General features: G+C 38.8%; 1 protein-coding gene across 4 annotated transcripts in view; it reads right to left on the minus strand.

Moving 5' to 3' along the window:
* The window catches only part of TRIM36 (tripartite motif containing 36), a 321,254-nt gene that overhangs the window by 282,067 nt on the left and 12,832 nt on the right, over positions 1-26,355 (minus strand). For all 4 annotated transcript variants that reach the window (XM_073802412.1, XM_073802413.1, XM_019940845.3 and 1 more), the window contains 4 exons: positions 22,809-22,904; positions 5,295-5,548; positions 4,935-5,059; positions 1,251-1,541 (listed from right to left, as the gene is read on the minus strand). In XM_073802412.1, the coding sequence (XP_073658513.1) occupies positions 1,251-1,541; positions 4,935-5,059; positions 5,295-5,548; positions 22,809-22,904 (766 nt within the window). The remainder of the gene's footprint in view (positions 1-1,250; positions 1,542-4,934; positions 5,060-5,294; positions 5,549-22,808; positions 22,905-26,355) is intronic.

The following is a 26,355-nucleotide window of genomic DNA, read 5'->3' on the forward strand; positions in this document are numbered from 1 at the left end:
TCTTCCTGGTAATGCCTATTGCCCTGGCATGGCAATTCACACTGTCTCTCAATCTCAAAAGTCTCCCAGTTTGCAAAATAAATTCAAATGGTCACCCTATTCATGTGGTTTCTCTTGGAGAAAAGAAACACAGTTTTTAATGTTTCCTTTCCTCCATCCCCCTTCACTTTGTCACTGAAAACAGTAGCTACTTTCAGGTTTCCTTTTTCTTCCAATTTCAGTCAGAGACTAGAAAAGAAAGCGGAAACTGCATAAACAGTAAAATATTTACTTAATACTTGCAAATGGATCCTAAACCTCTCTTTTGGATTTTATTAAAATTCAAGAAAAATAATTTGAGGCAACCCTATTTATTTGTATTTCTTTTTAATTAGCCACAATGTACATGAAAAACAGAGTGAATAGTACACTCTGGACAAAAAGGGAAGGATGGGCAGAGTGCACAAAATATAGGTACATAAGCCACTAACAATGGGCAGGAGCAATGAGGTCTAAAAGCCAAATAAAGGAATCTCTGAGGCCGTGACCAACCGGGCAGAATGATTTCCTGCTCACCAGGATGAGCACAACTTTGGTTCTAAATGTCCCTTATCCACGGAGACACTGTAGTGAACATCAACTTAACCTGTAAGTCATTCTCATTCTATAAAAATTTACAGGTGTTGTTTAAGTAGTATCAGTGGTTATTAACTTGGAAAGGGGAGGGAAGATTGCTGGGCAGGAGGAGCTTTTAGTGTAGGAAAAAGCTATCCATGTGGTTCTAATACCTGCCTTCCATCCCCATGTGCTCGTAATCACTGAGTTAGAAAAGCCAGACAAGTCAGAATTAGGTAAATTAAAATTATTCTTCACGTTGTTGTACCAATAAATTTTTAAAATATCTGCCTAGATCCTATGTTAATAGAGATTTCTATAAACTGATCAAAAATACAGAATTATACTATTTAATACTTGTAAGGTAGCATTTATGCTATTTTAATCCCAAATTAATAGCCCTGCTCACTCAAATGTCATGGTTTTTCTGTATCTGATGTCAGTCAGAAATCTAATCCTGTTCTCAGCCTAGATGGTGAAATTCAAGTATTCAGTCTATTTCTAAATCCTAGCTGGGTATGGAATCTACTTTTCTAGAGTATTTTACAGATGAGAGGTGGTTTTAATGTAGGTCTGCATGGACACATTAACTGGTTTATTTTTTATCACAGTCTTTTCCAACTCTATGCTTTTCTTATTCCCACTATTCCCAATACCTGGAGCTGGAGGAGTATGAAGAATCAATTCCCTGCTGCAAGGACTGCAGATTGAACCCTTGTAGGCTCTTACTCTGAAAGCATAGTTACAATTACTTTCAAGATCGGAAATGACTTTACTTGTGCCACACACTTCTATCTCATTCCAAGACAACATTTCTTCATCTCTATTAATCTTCCGGTATTCGAGGACATAGCTATCAGCTTTATCCTTTTCTGGATGGTGCCAATTTATCAAAGCATTGTTATAAACTTTGCTCTGTTCCTCATTGATCTCTGGCACATCTACGCCTGAAAGAATTATGAAATAGAAAACAATGTTAAAATATTATTTCAGAACCTTTATTTTTCCTCAGTAAAAATGATTTATTGACAATAAAGGATTTCTCTGCTGTTCAAGAACTTTCTACATTTATAATACTGTGTATAAGAAAAAGAATAAATCCTGCAAATACAACAGGATGTTGGACTTTGAGGACATGCTAAGTGAAATAAGTGAGACATAGAAAAACAAATGCTGACTGCGTGATTCCACTTTCGTGAGGTATCTAAAGTAGCCAAATTCATAAAATCAAAGACTGGAATGGTGGTTACCAGGGGCTGAGGAGCAGGGAGAAATGGGCGCTTATTAATCAATAGGCATAAAGTTTCAGTTAAGCAAGATGAATAAGCTCTAGAGATGTGCTGTACAACTTGTGTCTGTAGACAACAATACTGTATTGTATACCAGATATAGAGGCTAGATCTCACGGTAAGTTTTATCATAATAAAATTTAAAAAGGAAAGTAAATTGAGATTTTTAAAAGGTATATTTATGTTTATAACTGAAAGGGGAAAGAAGAATGAAAAATAAGACAGACAAAATAAGTAAAACTCAATTTTAGCTTTACATATTAATTCTGAAACACCATAAATTAAAATTTTTAACCACATACTCTTCAATTTCCATCTACTGAATAACAACCCTAGACTTGAAATTTATGTGTCCTCCTAAAAGTTATTTTAATAAATATTTTTAAATCTAAGTTTGGTCAGTATAATAATAAACAAACTTCAATAAAACATTATATAGTTTTCTTTCATATTATCTTCCACAGAGTTGCCAAGCAACTTATTTATTTATTTTAAAATTTATTTATTTATTTATTTGGCTGCACCGGGTCTTAGTTGGGCATGCGGGATCTTCGTTGCAGCGTGCAGGATCTTTAGTTGCAGCATGCGGACTCCTAGTTGTGTCATGTGGGATTCAGTTCCCTGACCAGGGATCGAACCCAGGCCCCCTGCATTGGGAGCATGGAGTCTTAACCACTGGACCACCAGGGAAGTCCGGCAAAGCAATTTAAATGACTTTTTCTTGGTATAAACAAGATACGTATTTTTTTAAGAAAATCAGAAACTACATAAAACACACACAAATTAAGTAACTCAAAGATTATCACTACAATAATTTTGTGTAGCTCCTGCCAGTGTTTTTCTTCCAGTGGCATTCCACTGTAGCAACATTTAACTATTTTCAGAAACATGTTTCCAATTTTTCACTAAAAATACAATGTTTAAAATATCACAGCTAAATCTTTGTGCATATTCATAATCTTTTCCATAGAATAAATTCCAAACAGCTTAACTGCTTTGGTCATATGGTAAAAATAAGCTATAGGAGTTACACATGCACACGCACACATAAATAAACACATATTTATATCAAATCACAGAGAAATACATGAAATGAAAAGCAGAAGTCTCCCTCTTCTCCTTATCCTCCAGCTATGTACAAGCAATGTACAGCATAAGTATGTCTATGTGTGCATTTGTGCAACTGAATGTTATGCAGCCATGGGATCTGAAAAGTCATCCAAACTACATTTTAAAGTTAAAAAGAAAAGCTAGTTAAAGAATAACATGACTGGAATGCTCTACGTGCGTGCAGGAAAAAATGAGAAGAGCATCCATCAGCAGGAAGCTGGGTGACCAGCAGCTTTCCATTCTGACCCACCCATTTTACTGGTCCTTCGTTATGCACTGGTATAACCCGAGATTACCCACACTCAATTTCCTTTTTCCAAAGACTGTTTTGGGACCCCCAGGGAAGGGAGGACCTTGTACTCCTAAGTAAACTAGCATGTATATAAAAAACAATTCAAGTATACATTTTGGAAAAAGAAGAAAGTACAGTATATGAAATAGAATCAGCATTTCAAATATCACCACATATTTGGAAAAACAAGATCATCATAATAGACAAGAAAAGTATATACCTGACAGAGATACAGGTATTGATTGGAAGAGAAAGGTGGTCATAGTAATAAGCCTTCAGCGTGTTTAACTTTTAAACAAGACAAATTTCCTCTGACTGAATACAAATCTATGTATCCATACCTGTACAGTAATTAAACTATAAGTGTACTTTTCCAAGGGCTGTAATTGTTCACCATTATTAGAAGAGAAATCTGAGGGAGATGAACAACGTGAGAAGAAAAAAGGAAAGGCAGACCTCCCTGCTGGGGAGCAGCAGAACACAAACACAACCAAATGTGAGGGGCTGAGTTGCCCGCCCTAAAACTCATATGTTGAAGTTGTAGGCCCTAGTACCTCAGAATGTGCCTTTATTTGGAGAGAGGGTCTTTAAAGAAGTAACACAGTTAAAATCAGGTCGTTAAGGTGGACCCTAGTCCACTATGACTAATAGGACTGGAGTCCTTATAAGACGAAATTTGGACTCAGATATATATAGAGGGAAGACCACGTGAAGACATGAGAAGACGGCCATGTGCACACTTAGGAGAGAGACCTCAGAAGAAACCAACCCTGGCGACAGCTTCATCTCAGACTTCTAGCCTCCAGAATCCTAAGGGAATTCCCTGGCGGTCCAGTGGTTAAGATGTGGGCTTTTACTGCCAAGGACCTGGGTTTGATCCCTGGTCGGGAAACTAATATCACCGAAAGCCCCAAGGTGTGATTGATAGATAGATAGATTAGATAGATAGATAGATAGATAGATGGGGAACTAAGATCCCGCAAGCCCCAAGGTGTGATAGATAGATAGACAGATAAATAAATAAATAAAACCTTTTACTGCCAGAATCCTGTGAAATTAAATTTCTGTTATGTCACCCAGTCTGTGGTATTTAGTTTTGGCAGCCCTAGCAAACTCATACAACAATGTAAACACTTAAACATCTTAGAGTCATTTTTAGCCTGGAGATATCATTTCTAGGTTTCTGCCCTAGGGAAACTCATACACACGCACAAAGAAACACTGACAAAGATGTTCAACAGAGCGTTGCTTACAACAGAAAAAAAAAAACAGGAACAGACTGTCTCTCAGTGGGAAACTTACTTACATAATGGAATACTGTAAAGTTAACATATAGCTGTAAACCAGAATTTCATGTATTAACAAATATTTACCTCAAACTTAATTTCTCAAAAAAACAAATTACAAAAAAAGATACATACAATGTGGTGCCATTCACACAATGTTTAAAAACATACAAACCAAAAGAATCTAGCTTCTGTGCATAAAAACTTGGTTATAAAAACATAAATGGCATATGATTTTAGCATATGATGGTCTGGGCAACTGAGATGCTGCATTATAATGTCAAACTAAAGAGAACTTGCGTTTCTCCTACACAATGTGAATTCAAACTAAAAAAGTGAAGGTATGCTGTTACTAAAACTCACCACTAGAGAAAAAGGACAATTCTCCAAGAAGTTCTGTTTGTTTAGATGTATTAACAACATAGTCTTCAAAAGAAGTCTGAGCCGCAGGTCTAAAGCTCTTCAAAGATTCTGTAGCTTTCTGTATTCTACAGACAGACATAAAATATTTTACACAAAAATGATTCTTTAAAAAGGCAAATCAGACTAAGTATTTTCAATGAGATTAACAAAAGAAAACTTCACTCAACATTCAAGTTAAGAGTGAAGCAAGAGATACTGCACATAACACAGCATTCTGAACCACTCAAGAGCTACAGCTGAAACATAAAGCAGCATTTAATGACACTGCTAGAGAGAGACTGTCAGTTCAAAGTTAAATACCTGAGGTGGAGCTGTTTTGCGGTCTGAACAAAGCAAGACTGATCTGTCTCCTTCAGCACTTCTTGAGCGTATCCCACGAGTCCGTTGTTCTCTAGCAGCCCCTGATACTCTTCCATTTGAGTCTGAAATTTGTCTAATCTTAGTTTCTTAGAAGCATCAATTGCCTTCAAAACAGATGATTTCCTTTCTTCTAGGATTTCAAAGAGCTTTTCAAAATGTGTAATTGCGTCTTCTTTAGCCCGCTCTCCATTACACTATTATAAAACAAGCAAAGCTTTACCTCATCTGCTAAATCCAAATGTCTTTTCAAGAAAGAGTCACAATTCAACAAAACGAACCCAAATACTGGAAAGAAAAAGATTTTGTCTGACTCGTTGTTTTCAGAACAATAATTTGGCATCAAATATGCTTACTAAGGAATGATCAGCAACTTTGAGACATACTTTGTAATTTTATAATACTATATTTCCTTAAGCTTTCAATCTCCAAAGTCCAGCAATAAACAATTTATTCAATGAAATAAGAAAGCAACGTTCAATTTGTATACAAAGGAACTTGAGGCAGAAATGAACTGATTTAACCAAAGACACAGGAAAATACAATCTTGCACTTATTTATTTTCATTCATTTCTAATTCAGGAAATTTTATCCTTTCTACCATATGCCAATTTTTTAAAAAGTTAAGCCACAGCTATGAAACTCAGAAAAATTACATCCTATACTAAGTAATAAAAATGTAACTCTCTTCTCTTCAAATTAATATTTAGTTATATATAATTGTAATTAAGCTGTAATTTAATTAATATTGATTTAATTATGTTATGCAAATTAACTTCTTTATGCTTAAGTTTTTCCTCTTCTGAAAACTAGGGGTAAGAGAGACCATTTAGGTTTTTCTGAAGATTGAAGAAGATTATTCACATAAAATGCCCACCACAATGTCACATACTCGCAATAAACATTATTTTCACTGCACACATAGCTATTCCTCTACTTTGCCATAAAATGATCCTCTCTATAGTGCTTATTAAACATTTTGAATGTCCACAAAATCAGAGCTCGACCTGATTTTGAAAATAAGACCAGCAAAGCACTTACAAACATTTATCATAATAGACTCATAGCAACAGCCAACAGAAGAGAGTCTTCAAGAACATTCTTAAAAGCTGACAATATATGGTAGAAGTGCATTGCTCATTTTCCAATGGCTTCTGGCCAACATTTAAAATGAAAGGAAATTTTTTCCAGATTTCCTTCTCTGATTCCTAACCTCAACAGCCGATTTTTTTAAAGGAGGATAGGAGGAGAGAACAGAGGGTAGTGACATTCTGGTAGTATTTCAGTGACATATCACATTAAGTTCAGAAATATCATTACACATAGATCAAGAGGAGACTTTTTCCAGCTAAGTATAATTATAGATAAAAAGACAGTGTCACAGTCTTCACTGACTAAAATTCAAGAATGGAGACAAATTCTCTAGTGCAGAAGATTCTTACTGATAAGCCTACAAATGCAGCTTAGGTCAAAGGCAAAAGAAGAGGTTAAATAATTTCTCCAGGATCCCAAAGCATCAATGCCTACATGAATACTTGATGCCTGAGTTCCTCAGTTTTCAACCTACTGAATGACAAACTCAAAAACAAGCACTGGGTTTCCTTCTCTCAGAAGTAAAGGCAGGCTGACTGAGAAAACCAATAAAGACAAATCTAAAATTACCACAGACACAATCCCTGAAGCAACCTACTATCTAGATGATAATGTGCTATGTGTTCGGGGATTACAGTAAACTGAGAGAGTCTGTCAATCAGATACAAATGTGAGAAACAGAATCCTACTTTTAAATTACATGAAAATGCAATCTGTGACTAACAGAAAAATAATATTTAAAATATTAAAGCAATACGGGTAATATGGAGATTGGTTCAAGATGGCAGAGTAGAAGGATGTGCCCTCATTCCCTCTTGCAAGAACAACAGAATCACAACTAACTGCTGAACAATCATCGACAGGAAGACACTGGAATTCACGAAAAAGATACCCCACATCAAAAGACAAAGGAAAAGCCACAATGAGATAGTAGGAGGGGCGCAATCACAATAAAATTAAATCCCATAACTGCTGGGTGGGTGACTCACAAACTGGAGAACACTTATACCACAGAAGTCCACCCACTGGAGTGAAGGTTCTGAGCCCCACGTCAGGCTTCCCAACCTGGGGGTCTGGCAAGGGGAGGAGGAATTCCTAGAGAATCAGACTTTGAAGGCTAGCAGGATTTGATTGCAGGACTTTGACAGGACTGGAGGAAAAAGAGACTCCACTCTTGGAGGGCACACACAAAGTAGTGTGCACATCAGGAGCCAGTGGGAAAGAGCAGTGACCTCATAGGAGACTGAACCAGACCTACCTGCTAGTGTTGGAAGGTCTCCTGCAGAGGTGGGCGGTGGCTATGTCTCACCATGAGGACAAGGACACTGGCAGCAGAAGTTCTGGGAAGTACTCCTTGGCATGAGCCCCCCCAGAGTCCGCCATTAGCCCCACCAAGGAGCCTGGGTAGGCTCCAGTGTTGGGTCACCTCAGGCCAACTAACCAAGAGGGAGGGAACCCAGCCCCACCCATCAGCAGACAAGCAGATTAAAGATTTACTGAGCTCTACCCACTAAAGCAACAACAAGCTCTACCCACCACCAGTCCCTCCCATTAGGAAACTTGCACAAGCCCCTTAGATAGCCTCATCCACCAGAGGGCAGACAGCAGAAGCAAGAAGAACTACAATCCTGCAGCCTGTGGAACAGAAGCCACATTCACAGAAATATAGACAAAATGAAAAGGCAGAGGCCTATGTACCAGATGAAGGAACAAGATAAAACCAGAGAAAGACAACTAAATGAAGTGGAGATAGGCAACCTTCCAGAAAAAGAATTCAGAATAATGATAGTGAAGATGATCCAGGACCTCGGAAAAAGAATGGAGGCAACGATCAAGAAGATGCATGAAATGTTTAACAACAACCTAGAAGAATTAAAGAACAAACAAACAGAGATGAACAATACAATAACTGAAATGAAAAATACACTAGAAGGAATCAATAGCAGAATAACAGAGGCAGAAGAACAGATAAGTGACCTGGAAGACAGAACGGTGGAATTCACTGCTGCGGAAAAGAATAAAGAAAAAAGAATGAAAAGAAATGAAGACAGCCTAAGAGACCTCTGGGACAATATTAAACAAAACAGTGTTCACATTATAGGGGTCCCAGAAGGAGAAGAGAGAGAGAAAGGACCTGAGAAAATATTTGAAGAGATTATAGACTAAAACTTCCCTAATATGGGAAAGGAAATAGCCACCCAACTCCAGGAAGTGCAGAGAGTCCCATACAAGATAAACCCAAGGAGAAACACGCCGAGACACACAGTAATCAAATTGGCAAAAATTAAAGACAAAGAAAAATTATTGAAAGCAGCAAGGGAAAAACGACAAATAACATACAAGGGAACTCCCATAAGGTGAACAGCTGATTTCTCAGCAGAAACTCTACTAGCCAGAAGGGAGTGGCATGACATACTTAAGGTGATGAAAGGGAAGAACCTACAACCAAGATCATTCTACCTGCCAAGGATCTCATTAAAATTTGATGGAGAAATCAAAAGTTTTACAGACAACCAAAAGCTAACAGAATTCACTACCACCAAACCAGCTCTACAACAAATGCTAAAGGAACTTCTCTAAGTGGGAAACACAAGAGAAGAAAAGGACCTAAGAAACAAACCCAAAACAATTAAGAAAATGGTAATAGGAACATACATAGTGATAATTACCTTAAACGTGAATGGATTAAATGCTCCAACCAAAAGACACAGGCTTGCTGAATGGATACAAAACAAGACCCATACATATGCTGTTACAAGAGACCCACTTCAGACCTAGCGACACATTCAGACTGAAAGTGAGGGGATGGAAAAAGATATTCCATGTAAACAGAAATCAAAAGAAAGGTGGAGTCACAGTACTCATATCAGATAAAACAGACTTTAAAATAAAGACTATTACAAGAGACAAAGAAGGACGCTACATAATGATCAAGGGATCAATCCAAGAAGATATAACAATTATAAATATATATGCACCCATCACAGGAGCACCTCAATACATAAGGCAACTGCTAACAGCTATAAAAGAAGAAATCGACAGTAACACAATAATAGTGGGGGACTTTAACCCCTCACTTATACCAATGGACAGATCATCCAGACAGAAAATTAATAAGGACACACAAGCTTAAAATGACACAACAGACCAAATAGATTTAATTGATATTTATAGGACATTCCATCCAAAAACAGCAGATTACACTTTCTTCTCAAGTGCGCATGGAACATTCTCCAGGATAGGTCACATTGTGGGTCACAAATCAAGCCTCAGTAAATTTAAGAAAATTGAAATCATATCAAGCATCTCTTCTAACCACAACGCTATGAGATTAGAAATCAATTACAGGGAAAAAACCCGTAAAAAACACAAACACATAGAGGCTAAACAATACGTTACTAAATAACCAAGAGATCACTGAAGAAATCAAAGAGGAAGTCAAAAAATACCTAGAGAAAAATGATAATGAAAAGACTACAATCCAAAACCAATGGGATGCAGCAAAAGCAGTTCTAAGAGGGAAGTTTATAGCTATACAAGGCTACCTCAAGAAACAAGAAAAATCCCAAACAAACAACCTAACCTTACACCTAAAGGAACTAGAGAAAGAAGAACAAACAAAACCCAGGGTTAGCAGAAGGAAAGAAATCATAAAGATCAGAGCAGAAATAAATGAAATAGAAAACAACAGCAAAGATCAATAAAACTAAAAGCTGGTTCTTTGAGAAGATAAACAAAATTGATAAACCATTAGCCAGACTCATCAAGAAAAAGAGGGAGAGGACTCAAATCAATAAAACTACAAATGAAAAAGGAGAAGTTACAACAGACACCGCAGAAATACAAACCATACTAAGAGACCACTACAAGCTACTCTACACCAATAAAATGGACAACCTGGAAGAAACGGAGAAATTCTTAGAGAGGTATAACCTTCTAAGACTGAACCAGGAAGAAATATGAACAGACCAATCATAAGTAATGAAATTGAAACTGTGATTAAATATCTTCCAACAGGGCTTCCCTGGTGGTGCAGTGGTTAAGAAACCGCCTGCCAATGCAGGGGACACAGGTTCGACCCCTGGTCTGGGAAGATCCCACATGCCGCGGAGCAACTAAGCCCATGCGCCAAAACTATTGAGCCTATGCTCCAGAGCCCGAGAGCCACAACTACTGAGTCCATGTACCACAGCGACTGAAGCCCACGCACCTAGAGCCCATGATCTGCAAAAAGAGAAGCCACCGCAATGAGAAACCCGCACACCGCAACAAAGAGTAGTCCCCACTCGCTGCAACTAGAGAAAGACCACATGCAGTAACGAACACCCAACGCATCCAAAAATAAATAATAAAATAAAATTAATTAATTAAAAAAAATCTTCCAACAAACAAAAGTCCAGGACCAGATGGCTTCACAGGTGAATTCTATCAACCATTTAGAGAAGAGCTAACACCCATCCTTCTCAAACTCTTCCAAAAAACTGCAGAGGAGGGAACACTCCCAAACTCATTTTATGAGGCCACCATCACCCTGATACAAAAACCAGACAAAGATACTACAAAAGAAGAAAATTACAGACCAATATCACTGATGACTACAGATGCAAAAATCCTCAACAAGATACTAGCAAATAGAATCCAACAACACATTAAAAGGATCATACACCATGATCAAGTGGGATTTATCCCAGGGATGCAAAGATCCTTCAATATATGCAAATCAATCAATGTGATACACCATATTAACAAATTGAAGAAGAAAAACCATATGATCATCTCAATAGATGCAGAAAAAGCTTTTGACAAAATTCAACACCCATTTATGATAAAAACTCTCCAGAAAGTGGGCATAGATGGAAGCTACCTCAACATAATAAAGGCCACATACGACCAACCCACAGCAAACATCATTCTCAATGGTAAAAAACTGAAAGCATTTCCTCTAAGATCAGGAACAAGACAAGGATGTCCACTCTCGCCACTATTTTTTATTTTTCGCCACTATTATTCAACATAGTTTTGGAAGTCCTAGTCATGGCAATCAGAGAAGAAAAAGAAATAAAAGGAACCAAATTGGAAAAAAGAAGTAAAACTGTCACTGTTTGCAGATGATATGATACTATACATAGAGAATCCTAAAGATGCCACCAGAAAACTACTAGAGCTAATCAATGAATTTGGTAAAATTGCAGGATACAAAATTAATGCACAGAAATCTCTTACATTCTTATTCACTAATGGTGAAAAATCTGAAAGAGAAATTAAGGAAACACTCCCATTTACCATTGCAACAAAAAGAATAAAATACCTAGGAATAAACCTACCTAGGGAGACAAAAGACCTGTACGCAAAAAACTATAAGACACTGTTGAAAGAAATTAAAGATACCAACAGATGGAGAGATATACTATTTGCTTGGATTGGAAGAATCAATATTGTGAAAATGAGTATACTACCCAAAGCAATCTACAGATTCAATGCACTCCCTATCAAATTACCAATGGCATTTTTTACAGAGCTAGAACAAAAAATCTTAAAATTTGTATGGAGACACAAAAGACCCCAAATAGCAAAAGCAGTCTTGAGGGAAAAAAACGGAGCTGGAGGAATCAGACTCCCTGACTTCAGACTATACTACAAAGCTACAGTAATCAAGACAGTATGGTACTGGCACAAAAACAGAAATATAGATCAATGGAACAGGATAGAAAGTCCAGAAATAAACCCACGCACCTATGGTCAACTAATCTATGACAAAGGAGGCAAGGATATACAATGGAGAAAAGACAGTCTCTTCAGTAAGTGGTGCTGGGAAAACTGGACAGCTACATGTAAAAGAATGAAATTAGAACACTCCCTAACACCATACACAAAAATAAACTCCAAATGGATTAGAGACCTAAATGTAAGACTGGACACTATAAAACTCTTAGAGGAGTAGGCTTCCGGGAAGATGGCGGAAGAGTAAGATGTAGAGATCACCTTCCTCCCCACAGATACACCAGAAATACATCTACACATGGAACAACTCCTACAGAACACCTACTGAGCGCTGGCAGAAGACCTCAGACCTCCCAAAAGGCAAGAAACCCCCCACGTACCTGGGTAGGGCAAAAGAAAAAAGAATAAACAGAGACAAAATGATAGGAAGGGGACCTGCAACAGTGGGAGGGAGCCGTGAAGGAGGAAAGGTTTCCACACACTAGGAAGCCCCTTCACGGGCGGAAACTGCGGGTGGCGGAGGGGGGGAGCTTCTGAGCCGCAGAGGACAGCACAGCAACAGGGGTACGGAGGGCAAAGCGGAGAGATTCCCGCACAGAGGACTGCTGCCGACCGGCACTCACCAGCCCAAGAGGCTTATCTGCTCACCCGCCAGGGCGGGCAGGGCTGGGAGCTGAGGCTCGGGCTTCGGTCGGAGCGCCGGGAGAGGACTGGGGTTGGCGGCGTGAACACAGCCTGCAGGGAGTTAGTGCGCCACGGCTAGCCGGGAGCGAGTCCGGGAAAAGGTCTGGAGCTGCCGAAGAGGCAAGAGACTTTTTCTTCCCTCTTTTTTTTCCTGGTGTGCGAGGACAGAGGATTAAGAGCACTGCTTAAAGGAGCTCCAGAGACGGGCGCGAGCTGCGGCTAAAAGCACGGACGCCAGAGACAGGCATGAGACGCTAAGGCTGCTGCTGCCGCCACGAAGAAGCCTGTGTGCGAGCACAGGTCACTCTACACACCCCCCTTCTGGGGAGGCTGTGCAGCCCGCCACTGCCAGGGTCCCGGGATCCGGGGACAACTCCCCCGGTAGAACGCATGGCGCGCCTAAGGCTGGTGCAACATCACGCCGGCCTCTGCCACCGCAGGCTCGCCCCACACTCCGTGCCCCTTCCTCTCTCCAGCCTGAGTGAGCCAGAGCCCCCGAATTAGCGGCTCCTTTAACCCTGCCCTGTCTGAGCGAAGAACAGCTGCCCTCCGGCGACCTACATGCAGAGGCGGGGCCAAATCCAAAGCTGAGCCCCGGGAGCTGTGAGAACAAAGAAGAGAAAGGGAAATCTCTCCCAGCAGCCTGAGAACCAGCAGATTAAAACTCCACAATCAACTTGATGTACGCTGCATCTGTGGAATACATGAATAGACAACGAATCATCCCAACTTAAGGAGGTGGACTTTGAGAGCAAGATTTATGATTTTTTCCCCTTCTCCTCTTTTTGTGAGTGTGTATGTGTATGCTTCTGTGTGAGATTTTTGTCTGTATAGCTTTGCTTCCACCATTTGTCCCAGGGTTCTATCCGTCCTTTTTTTTATTATTATTTTTTCTTTTATTTTCTCTTAATTATTTTTTTATTTTAATAACTTTATTATATTTTATCTTTCTTTTATTTTACTTTACCTTCTTTCTCTTCTTTTCCTTCCTTCCCTCCTTCCTTCCTTCCTTCCTCCCTCCTTCCCTCCCTCCCTTCTTTCTTTCTTTCCTTCCTTCCTTCCTTCTTTCCTTTCTTCCTTCCTTCCTTCCTTCTAGTAATTCTTTCTTTCTACTTTTTCTCCCTTTTATTCTGAGCCACGCGGATGAAAAGCTCTTGGTGCTGCAGCCAGGAGTCAGTGCTGTGCCTCTGAGGTGGGAGAGCCAACTTCAGGACACTGGTCCACAAGAGACCTCCCAGCTCCACATAATATCAAACGGCGAAAATCTCCCAGAGATCTCCATCTCAACACCAGCACCCAGCTTCACTCAACAACCAGCAAGCTACAGTGCTGGACATCCTGTGCCAAACAACTAGCAAGACAGGAACACAACCCCACCCATTAGCAGAGAGGCTGCCTAAAAGCATAATAAGTCCACAGACACCCCAAAACACACCACCAGACGTGGACCTACCCACCAGAAAGACAAGATCCAGCCTCATCCACCAGAACACAGGCACTAGTCCCGTTCACCAGGAAGCCTACACAACCCACTGAACCAACCTTAGCCTCTGGGGACAGACACCAAAAACAATGGGAACTACGAACCTGCAGCCTAAAAACAGGGGACCCAAAACACAGTAAGATAAACAAAATGAGAAGACAGAAAAACACACAGCAGATGAAGGAGCAAGATAAAAACCCACCAGACATAACAAATGAAGAGGAAATAGGCAGTCTACCTGAAAAAGAATTGAGAATAATGATAGTAAAGATGATCCAAAATCTTGGAAATAGAATAGAGAAAATGCAAGAAACATTTAACAAGGACCTAGAAGAACTAAAGATGAAACAAAAAACGAAGAACAACACAATAAATGAAATGAAAGATACTCTAGATGGGATCAATAGCAGAATAACTGAGGCAGAAGAACGGATAAATGACCTGCAAGATAAAATAGTGGAAGTAACTACTGCAGAGCAGAATAAAGAAAAAAGAATGAAAAGAACTGAGGACACTCTCAGAGACCTCTGGGACAACATTAAACACACCAACATTCGAATTATAGGGGTTCCAGAAGAAGAGAAAAAGAAAGGGACTGAGAATATATTTGAAGAGATTATAGATGAAAACTTCCCTAATATGGGAAAGGAAATAGTTAATCAAGTCCAGGAAGCACAGAGAGTCCCATACAGGATAAATGCAAGGAGAAATACGCCAAGACACATACTAATCAAACTGTCAAAAATTAAATACAAAGAAAACATATTAAAAGCAGCAAGGGAAAAACAACAAATAACACATGAGGGAATCCCCGTAAGGTTAACAGCTGATCTTTCAGTAGAAACCCTGCAAGCCAGAAGGGACTGGCAGGACATATTTAAAGTGATGAAGGAGAAAAACCTGCAACCAAGATTACTGTAGCCAGCAAGGATCTCATTCAGATTTGATGGAGCAATTAAAACCTTTACAGACAAGCAAAAGCTGAGAGAGTTCAGCCCCACCAAACCAGCTTTACAACAACTGCTAAAGGAACTTCTCTAGGCAAGAAACACAAGAGACGGAAAAGACCTACAATAACGAACCCAAAACAATTAAGAAAATGGTAATAGGAACATACATATCGATAATTACCTTAAATGTAAATGGACTAAATGCTCCCGCCAAAAGACACAGATTGGCTGAATCGATACAAAAACAAGACCCATATATTTGCTGTCTACAAGAGACCCACTTCAGACGTACAGACACATACAGACTGAAAGTAAGGGGATGGAAAAAGATTTCATGCAAATGGAAACCAAAAGAAAGCTGGAGTAGCAATTCTCATATCAGACAAAATAGACTTTAAAATAAAGAATGTTACAAGAGACAAGCAAGGACACTACAAAATGATCGAGGGATCAATCCAAGAAGAAGATATAATAATTGTAAATATTTATGCACCCAACATAGGAGCAACTCAATACATAAGGCAAATACTAACAGCAGTAAAAGGGGAAATTGACAGTAACACATTCATAGTAGGGGACTTTAACACCCCACTTTCACCAATGGACAGATCATCCAAAATGAAAATAAATAAGGAAACACAAGCTTTAAATGATACATTAAACAAGATGGACTTATTTGATATTTATAGGACATTCCATCCAAAAACAACAGAATACACATTTTTCTCAAGTGCTCATGGAACATTCTCCAGGATAGATCATATATTGGGTCACAAGTCAAGTCTTGGTAAATTTAAGAAAACTGAAATTGTATCAAGTATCTTTTCCAACCACAATGCTATGAGACTAGATAACAATTACAGGAAAAGATCTGTAAAAAATACAAACACATGGAGGCTAAACAATACACTACTTAATAACGAAGTGATCAGTGAAGAAATCAAAGAGGAAATCAAAAAATACCTAGAAACAAATGACAGTGGAGACACGACGACCCAAAATCTATGGGATGCAGCAAAAGCAGTTCTAAGAGGGAAGTTTATAGCAATACAATCCTACCTTAAGAAACAGGAAACACCTCGAATAAACAACCTAACCTTGCACCTAAAGCAATTAGAGAAAGAAGAACAAAAACCCCCCCAAAGTTAGCAGAAAGAAAGAAATCATAAAAATCAGATCAGAAATAAATGAAAGGGCTTCCCTGGTGGCGCAGTGGTTGAGAGTCTGCCTGCCGATGCAGGGGACACGGGTTCGTGCCCCGGTCCGGGAGGATCCCACATGCTGCGGAGTGGCTGGGCCCGTGAGCCATGGCCACTGAGCCTGCGCGTCCGGAGCCTGTGCTCCACAGCGGGAGAGGCCACAGCAGTGAGAGGCCCGCAGAATGAAAAAAAAAAAAAAAAAAAGAAAGAAATGAAGGCAACGATAGCAAAGATCAATAAAACTAAAAGCTGGTTCTTTGAGAAGATAAACAAAATTGATAAACCGTTAGCCAGACTCATCAAGAAAAAAAGGGAGAAGACTCAAATCAATAGAATTAGAAATGAAAAAGGAGAAATAACAACAGACACTGCAGAAACACAAAAGATCATGAGAGATTACTACAAGCAACTCTATGGCAATAAAATGGACTACCTGGATAAATGGACAAATTCTTTGAAATGCACAACCTGCCAAGACTGAATCAGGAAGAAATAGAAAATATGAACAGACCAATCACAAGCACTGAAATTGAAACTGTGATTAAAAATCTTCCAACAAACAAAAGCCCAGGACCAGATGGCTTCACAGGCGAATTCTATCAAACATTTAGAGAAGAGCTAACACCTATCCTTCTCAAACTCTTCCAAAATATAGCAGAAGGAGGAACACTCCCAAACTCATTCTACAAGGCCACCATTACCCTGATACCAAAACCAGACATACATGTCACAAACAAAGAAAACTACAGGCCAATATCACTGATGAACATAGATGCAAAAATCCTCAACAAAATACTAGCAAACAGAATCCAACAGCACATTAAATGGATCATACACCATGATCAAGTGGGGTTTATTCCAGGAATGCAACAATTCTTCAATATACGCAAATCAATCAACATGATACACCATATTAACAAATTGATGGAGAAAAACCATATGATCATCTCCATAGATGCAGAGAAAGCTTTCAAGAAAATTCAACACCGATTTATGATAAAAACCCTGCAGAAAGTAGGTATAGAGGGAACTTTCCTCAACATAATAAAGACCATATATGACAAACCCACAGCCAACATCATCCTCAATGGTGAAAAACTGAAAGCATTTCCATTAAGATCAGGAACAAGACAAGGTTGCTCACTCTCACCACTCTTATTCAACATAGTTTTGGAAGTTTTAGCCACAGCAATCAGAGAAGAAAAGGAAATAAAAGGAATCCAAATCGGAAAAGAAGAAGTAAAGCTGTCACTGTTTGCAGATGACGTGATACTATACATAAAGAATCCTAAAGATGCTACCAGAAAACTACTAGAGCTAATCAATGAATTTGGTAAAGTAGCAGGATACAAAATTAATGCACAGAAATCTCTGGCATTCCTATACACTAATGATGAAAAATCTGAAAGTGAAATCAAGAAAACACTCCCATTTACCACTGCAATAAAAAGAATGAAGTATCTACGAATAAACCTACCTAAGGAGACAAAAGACCTGTATGCAGAAAATTATAAGACACTGATGAAAGAAATTAAAGTTGATACAAATAGATGGAGAGATATACCATGATCTTGGATTGGAAGAATCAACATTGTGAAAATGACTCTACTACCCAAAGCAATCTACAGATTCAATGCAATCCCTATCAAACTACCACTGACATTTTTTACAGAACTAGAACAAAAAATTTCACAATTTGTATGGAAACACAAAAGACCCCGAATAGCCAAAGCAATCTTGAGAAAGAAAAACGGAGCTGGAGGAATCAGGCTCCCAGACTTCAGACTATACTACAAAGCTACAGTAATCTAGACAGTATAGTACTGGCACAAAAACAGATAGATCAATGGAACAGGATAGAAAGCCCAGAGATAAACCCACGCACATATGGTCACCTAATCTTTGATAAAGGAGGCAGGAATGTACAGTGGAGAAAGGAAAGCCTCTTCAGTAAGTGGTGCTGGGAAAACTGGACAGGTACATGGAAAAGTATGAGATTAGATCTCTCCCTAACACCATACACAAAAATAAGCTCAAAATGGAAAGTCCTAAATGTAAGGCCAGAAACTATCAAACTCTTAGAGGAAAACATAGGCAGAACACTCTATGACATAAATCACAGCAAGATCCTTTTTGACCCACCTCCTAGAGAAAGGGAAATAAAAAAAAAATAAACAAATGGAACCTAATGAAACTTCAAAGCTTTTGCACAGCAAAGGAAACCATAAACAAGACCAAAAGACAACCCTCAGAATGGGAGAAAATATTTGCAAATGAAGCAACTGACAAAGGAGTAATCTCCAAAATTTATAAGCAGCTCTTGCAGCTCAATAACAAAAAAACAAACAACCCAATCCAAAAACGGGCAGAAGACCTAAATAGACATTTCTCCAAAGAAGATATACAGACTGCCAACAAACACATGAAAGAATACTCAACATCATTAATCATTAGAGAAATGCAAATCAAAACTACAATGAGATATCATCTCACACCAGTCAGAATGGCCATCATGAAAAAATCTAGAAACAATAAATGCTGGAGAGAGTGTGGAGAAAAGGGAACCCTTTTGCACTGTTGGTGGGAATGTGAATTGGTACAGCCACTATGGAGAACAGTATGGAGGTTCCTTTAAAAACTACAAATAGAACTACCATATGACCCAGCAATCCCACTACTGGGCATATACCCTGAGAAAACCATAATTCAAAAAGAGTCATGTACCAAAATGTTCATTGCAGCTCTATTTACAATAGCCCAGAGATGGAAACAACCTAAGTGTCCACCATCGGATAAATGGATAAAGAAGATATGGCACATATATACAATGGAATATTCCTCAGCAATAAAAAGAAACGAAATTGAGCTATTTGTAATGAGGTGGATAGACCTAGAGTCTGTCATACAGAGTGAAGTAAGTCAGAAAGAGAAAGACAAATACCGTATACTAACACATATATATGGAATTTAAGGAAAAAAGATGTCATGAATAACCTTGGGGTAAGACAGGAATAAAGACACAGACCTACTAGAGAATGGACTTGAGGATATGGGAAGGGGGAATGGTAAGCTGTGAGAAAGCGCGAGAAAGGCATGGACATATATACACTACCAAACGTAAGGTAGATAGCTAGTGGGAAGCAGCCACATAGCACAGGGAGATCAGCTCGGTGCTTTGTGACCACCTGGAGGGGTGGGATAGGGAGGGTGGGAGGGAGGGAGACGCAAGAGGGAAGAGATATGGGAACATATGTATATGTATAACTGATTCACTTTGTTATAAAGCAGAAACTAACACACCATTGTAAAGCAATTACGCTCCAATAAAAAAAAAAACTCTTAGAGGAAAACATAAGAAGAACACTCTTTGACATAAATCACAGCAAGATCTTTTCTGATTCACCTCCTAGAGTAATGGAAATAAAAACAAAAATAAACAAATGGGACCTAATGAAACTTAAAAGCTTTTGCAAAAGAAAGGAAACTACAAACAAGACAAAAAGGCAGACCTCAGAAAGGGAGAAAATATTCGCAAATGAAGCAATGGATAAAGAATTAATCTCCAAGATATATAAACAGCTCATGCAGCTCAATATTAAAAAAACAAACAACCCAATCAAAAACTGGGCGGAAGACCTCAACAGATATTTCTCCATAGAAGATGGAAAGATGGCCAAGAGACACATGAAAAGCTGCTCAACATCACTAATTATTAGAGAAATGCAAATCAAAACTACAATGAGGTATCACCTCACACCAGTTAGAATGGGTATCATCAGAAAATCTACAAACAACAAATGCTAGAGAGGGTGTGGAGAAAAGGGAACTCTCTTGCACTTTTGGTGGGAATGTAAATTGATACAGACACTATGGAGAACATTATGGAGGTTCCTTAAAAAACTAAAAATAGAATTACCATATGACCCAGCAATCCCACTACTGGGCATATACCCAGAGAAAACTGTAATTCAAAAAGACACATGTGGGCTTCCCTGGTGGCGCAGTGGTTGAGCATCCGCCTGCCGATGCAGGGGACAGGGGTTTGTGCCCCGTTCAGGAAGATCCCACATGCCGCGGAGTGGCTGGGCCCGTGAGCCATGGCCGCTGAGCCTGCGCGTCCGGAGCCTGTGCTCCGCAACAGGAGAGGCCACAACAGTGAGAGGCCCGCGTACTGCAAAAAAAAAAAGAAAAAAAAGACACATGCACCCCAATGTTCAGTGCAGCACCATTTACAATAGCCAGGTCATGGAAGCTACCTAAATGCCCATCGACAGACGAATGGATAAAGAAGATGTGGCACATATATACAATGGAATATTACTCAGCCATAAAAAGAAACGAAATTGAGCTATTTGTAATGAGGTGGATAGACCTAGAGTCTGTCATACAGAGTGAAGTAAGTCAGAAAGAAAAAGACAAATACCGTATGCTAACACATATATATGGAATTTAAGAAAAAAATGTCATGAAGAACCTAGGGGTAAAGCAGGAATAAAGACGCAGACCTCTTAGAGAACGGACTTGAGGTTATGGGGAGGGGGAAGGGTGAGCTGTGACAGGGCGAGAGAGAGTCATGGGCATATACATAGTAACAAACGCAGTAAGGTAGATAGCTAGTGGGAAGCAGCCGCATGGCACAGGGATATTGGCTCGGTGCTTTGTGACAGCCTGGAGGGGTGGGATGGGGAGGGTGGGAGGGAGGGAGACGCAACAGGGAAGACATATGGGAACATATGTTTATGTATGACTGATTCACTTTGTTATAAAGCAGAAACTAACACACCATTGTAAAGCAATTATACCCCAATAAAGATGTTAAAAAAAAAAAAGAAGATGTGGTACATATATACAGTGGAATATTACTCAGCCACGAAAAGGAACAAAATTGGGTCATTTGTAGAGACGTGGATGAATCTAGAGACTGTCATACAGAGTGAAGTAAGTCAGAACAACAAATATCACATATTAACACATATATGTGTTAATATCACATATTAACACATCTGTACCAGAAAAATGGTACAGATGAACCAGTTTGCAGGGCAGAAATTGAGACACAGATGTAGAGAACAAACGTATGGACACCAAGAGGGGAAAGCAGCTGTGGGTGGGGGTGGTGGTGTGATGAATTGGGAGATTGCAATTGACATGTATACACTGATGTGTACAAAATGGATGACTAATAAGAACCTGCTCTATAAAAAAATAAATAAAATAAAATTCAAAAAAAAATTTACTGGTAATATGGTGCTAATTCACATAATTTTTCAATGATTTTTACCCATTTTTGAAAAAAATTTGTAAGAAATGACAGTCTCATACTAGCCAGAGTATTTTTATATTTAATTACAAAACATAAAGTGATCAAGGGTAATGGCTCTTCAGTTTATTTCAAATAGAGAAAAGAAATAGGGATCAAAATCAGTGAAGACTATTAGGAATTTTAAAATAACCCAGTCCTATCCTCTCTTACTATATTTTTAAAGTGCTATCAGTTTTTAAAATTTTTTATTGAAGTATAATATGCAAAGAGGAAAATGTACATATAAGTGTAAGGATCAGTGAGGCTTTGCAACCACACCCATGTAACCAGCATCCAGATTGAACAATATTACCAGTATCCCAGAAGCCACCCTTATAACTTTTCCAGGCACTAATCCTCTCTCTCTTCAGTAACTCCTATCCTGAACAACACAGTCTTGTTTCACCTGTCTTGGAATCACCCAGCATGTACTCCTTTGTATTTGGCATCTTCCTTTCAATATTAGTGCCAGACTTATCTACATTGTTGCACATAGTTGTAGATATTCATCCTTCACTGCTATTTATATTCCACTGTTAATGAACATTTGAGTACTTTCCGTTTTGTGGCTATCACAAATAATGCAGCTAAGAACATCTTAATACATGTCTTTTGGTGAACATATGTGACAGGAATATATTTCGGAGTATCTGGAAACTTAAATAAACCTGGTCTTATTGACATATAGTATATTTTTCAAATGCAATCTGCTAGTTTTATAAGATACAGATAATCATAAAAGCTATCATTTTCCTTATATTGCTACTTTGGAGAACTCGTTAACTGCCACATAAAGAATTAGTCATTCTTTCCTCTGTGTTCCAATATCATTTAATCACAACCTCTATCAGCACCGATCACATAGCATTATATTTTACATTTGTTTTCTTAGTCCCAGAAAAGCAGGAGTGAGATCTAACACAACTTTGTACTCCCAGCTCAAATAATACCCTCTGGATTTTATGAACGAATAAATGAATATCTAAATGAATAAGTGAAAAATATGCAAACCAGCTTATCACTTACCTCCGTTTCTTTCATTAACAAGTTCAGTTCAGAAATCTGACTCTTCACCTGGCTCTCCTTGCCAATAAGGTAATCAATATCTTTTGAAAGCTTTTCCTATTGGAATATATTAGAAACAGAAATAGAAGTGTAACAAAGGCCTTCCAGAATTTCTTTTAACACAGTATCCTCTTCTCTAGCCTATGATGAACAGACAGTAAAATCAACAATGGTTATTATCGTTATTAACCCAGCGTAAACAGTCACTGGCGTTGAGCACACAGGCCTAAAGATACATGAGGGATTAGAAGCAGTTAGAAAAAAGAACAAGGTAGTGATGCTCAGATTAGTAAAAACTCCTGAATACACAAATAGCATATTTTTGTTGTCTCATCATCACTCCCAGAATGCTTCCTCCCAAGGCTTCTAAGTAGATGGAAGGGCAGCAATCCAAATAGTGTTGTCTTCCACCAGATTTTATAATTCACTCTCACACACACACCCCACACACAACAGGAAAAACAACAAAGACCCTTCCAAAATAATCTTCAGAGTCCATCCCAGCCTAGATGTTCACTAAACAATTACACAATACACAATAATGAAAACACAGATTTATAAAAATGGTAACTTCAAGAGCTTATTGAATAGTTTGTTCATAAAGTAGTCATTTTGAAACTGGTATAGTTTACCATAGAGATAATGTCATAGATTTTGGTGAGATCACTAGTGTGGCCCAGAAAACATTAATATACCTGAAATACATTTAAAAACAAACAATAATACCCTGAAACACCACAGGGTAAAAGCAGTAAGAGACAATGTATCCTGAGACTAAGTGAGAATAAGAACACCCAGAAAACACCTCCCATGCTGTAGCCCTGACAGGAGGATCTGAACATTTCTTGCTCACAACTGGACTAAGGGTTGAAAAGAGTTAGGAAGAAGAGGGGCAAAGCTCCTAGGAATTGTAGAAGTGAGTCTCCTTCTTATATCATCGTCCTCTTTTTTTACTTAGACCATGTTACAGGGTAAGAGAACGTATGCAGAAATGAAAGTGACAGGTCTCCAGCATGGCCCATCTTTAACTCTTTGGGACACCCAGCAATCAGACCCAGCGAGTTTCCTTGATGGCTCACTGGAGGGACAGAGGAAAGACCTGTTAGGCAGAGGAACAAGATTTCTGAGAACTCAAGGCAGGATGGGACCAAGAAGGAAATCATAGGATGTTAAGGATAGGAAGAGACATTAAAATCCTGCATTTTAATCCAGCGTTTTACAGATAAGGAAACCAAAGCTCACTGAGTACAAATATCACATAGTCAATAGCTGAACTAGAAAACTCCTCACCACACATTAACCATGATGTCACAGGCTGAGAGGTGCTTCCTCAGCACCAAGCTGCAAGGAAGATGATAGTTCCTCCAATACCACCGCTGTCAGGCCCATGTTAGGACCAGACCTACGGGGTATGAGTGCTGGCACTCTTTTTAGCTATAGTAGCAAAGAAAGGAATTTGGCAATTTAAACTGAAGTAGGGCTTAGTTCTGAAACAGCTTAAGTTAACAGTGCTAAATAGGCTAGAGAAGAATAGAGGACAGAATTCAGAAACACCATCCAAGGTCTAAGTGGTTCCAGTGAGCTGTGATGCTTAGACCAAGTCTCTGGCCAACCACAGCCTTCATCTGAGATGGCTCCAGTCTTCTTAGTCCCCTTAAACTTAGGCAGTCTGTGTTAAGACTAGATCTGTCTTAACCAAGAATCAGTGGTCCATTTATTCATAATCCTCAAAAAAGTATATGCACCGGACACTGATACTAGGCGTTTTATCCAAGAAGTTCATCTAACGTGAGAAGCAGGTTTAAATCCTTTAGTGTTATTAGGACCCCAGTTCTCTAGGAACTGATCAGAGGCTAAATTCCCAAGGACCCCAAAGTTGCTCAAAGCTTCCTCTAGAGCAGTGGTTCTCAAATGCTGGTGTGCATCAGTCTCCTGAGAGTCCATAAAGAACACAGAGGCCCAAGGTCATTAAAGTAGTACAGGCCTGGCTTCCATAGTTTTACCAAGTGTTCCAGGTGATTCTAACACCCAGCAGAGTTTGAGCTCTCTTCCTGCAACACTCAAGTGAGTAAAAATGAAAATGATATTATAAACCTACCTATGTCACCTACATCATGAAGGCCTCCAGCTTAAAATCTAAAACAAGTAAAAAGGAAGATCTAGGGAGATCTGTTTACTACTTTCAGCAAAACTGAATGATTTTACTCTTACTAAAAAGTGAATAAATTGAAAAATCCATTATGGAGTCTCAGTTTTAAAAGTGTGAAACATAAATGGGAGAAATTAACAAGGCAAAGGGTAACTTAAGTGTATGCTATTGTCAAATATTGATTCCAAGTAACAGAAAAAAAAAATTTGGACAACTTATATAATATCCAACCAATAAGAAACAAACAAAAAAGGTGTCAAAGTTAAAATTAGCAAACAGTGTTATTGCCACTGTGAGGCACAACAGGGAAACAAAGACTGGATTTACTCACCCACTTGAAACAACTAAAAAATCCTAACAGAATAAATGAAACAGCTCTCAAGACACTGGACATCAAGAAACAAAAAACAGTGTCCCTGAGGGATGGGAAACAAGATGAGCCTATGATTGCTCTCAGCTTATTGTCAGGAGAAGGCTTCCCAGGCCTGGTGCAGAGAACTCAAATGGGGCCCAGGATCTCCCGTGAGATGAGGTGATGAAGCTGGGAGTCTGGGGAGGCCAGAGTTTATAAAACATAACACCTAAGAAGAGGTGGCCATAAAGAGAAAGAACTCCAGAGATTTACCAAGCAGCCCCCTTGCTTATTCATATGAGCTTTGATCAATTTTTATGTGTGAGGAAATTGCCACAGGCCAGGGCAAGTATCACCCAAAAGAATTAGAAGGAAGAATTTCAGAGCTCACACATGCCGGAAATAGTGCCTGTTCCCCACAAGCCAGACTAAAAAAAAAAAAAAAAACCTCAAAATTCATAGGGCATTGGGAAGAGTAAACAAATAGCTTTACTTCAATAATCACATAAAATTAGTCCTAGAACAAAATGCTGCTCTGTCCTAACAAAGCTTAACAGCAAGACCAAAAAGGAACAAATTGTTCCCAAGTAACTTCATCACACAACAGAAGAAAACTCAAGAATATCTTTAGGAATATAAAAATATCCAGTGCCCAACAAGGTGAGCTTTACAATACCTGGCAGCCAATCAAAAGTTGCCAGGCTTGCAAAGGAGGAGGGGAATACAACTCATAATGATAAGAAAAATCAGTCAAAATTGACCTAGTAATGACACAGATAACAGAATTAGTAAATGAGGACGGACAATAAAACAACAATACTGTAACCCATGTGTTGAATGTAGAGGGAGGACTGAGCATGTCAGACATACAAAATACAAAATATGAAACTGTATGTATAGATGCAAAATAGATACAGGTCAAAAAATGCATACACATATTGTTAAAGGAATCAAAAATTTAAATGGGTAGTAGATTTATAAATGAACTGATTCCCTTTTAAAAAGGA

Source organism: Tursiops truncatus, chromosome 3, assembly GCF_011762595.2.
Source record: "Tursiops truncatus isolate mTurTru1 chromosome 3, mTurTru1.mat.Y, whole genome shotgun sequence".
Classification (NCBI taxonomy): domain Eukaryota; kingdom Metazoa; phylum Chordata; class Mammalia; order Artiodactyla; family Delphinidae; genus Tursiops; species Tursiops truncatus.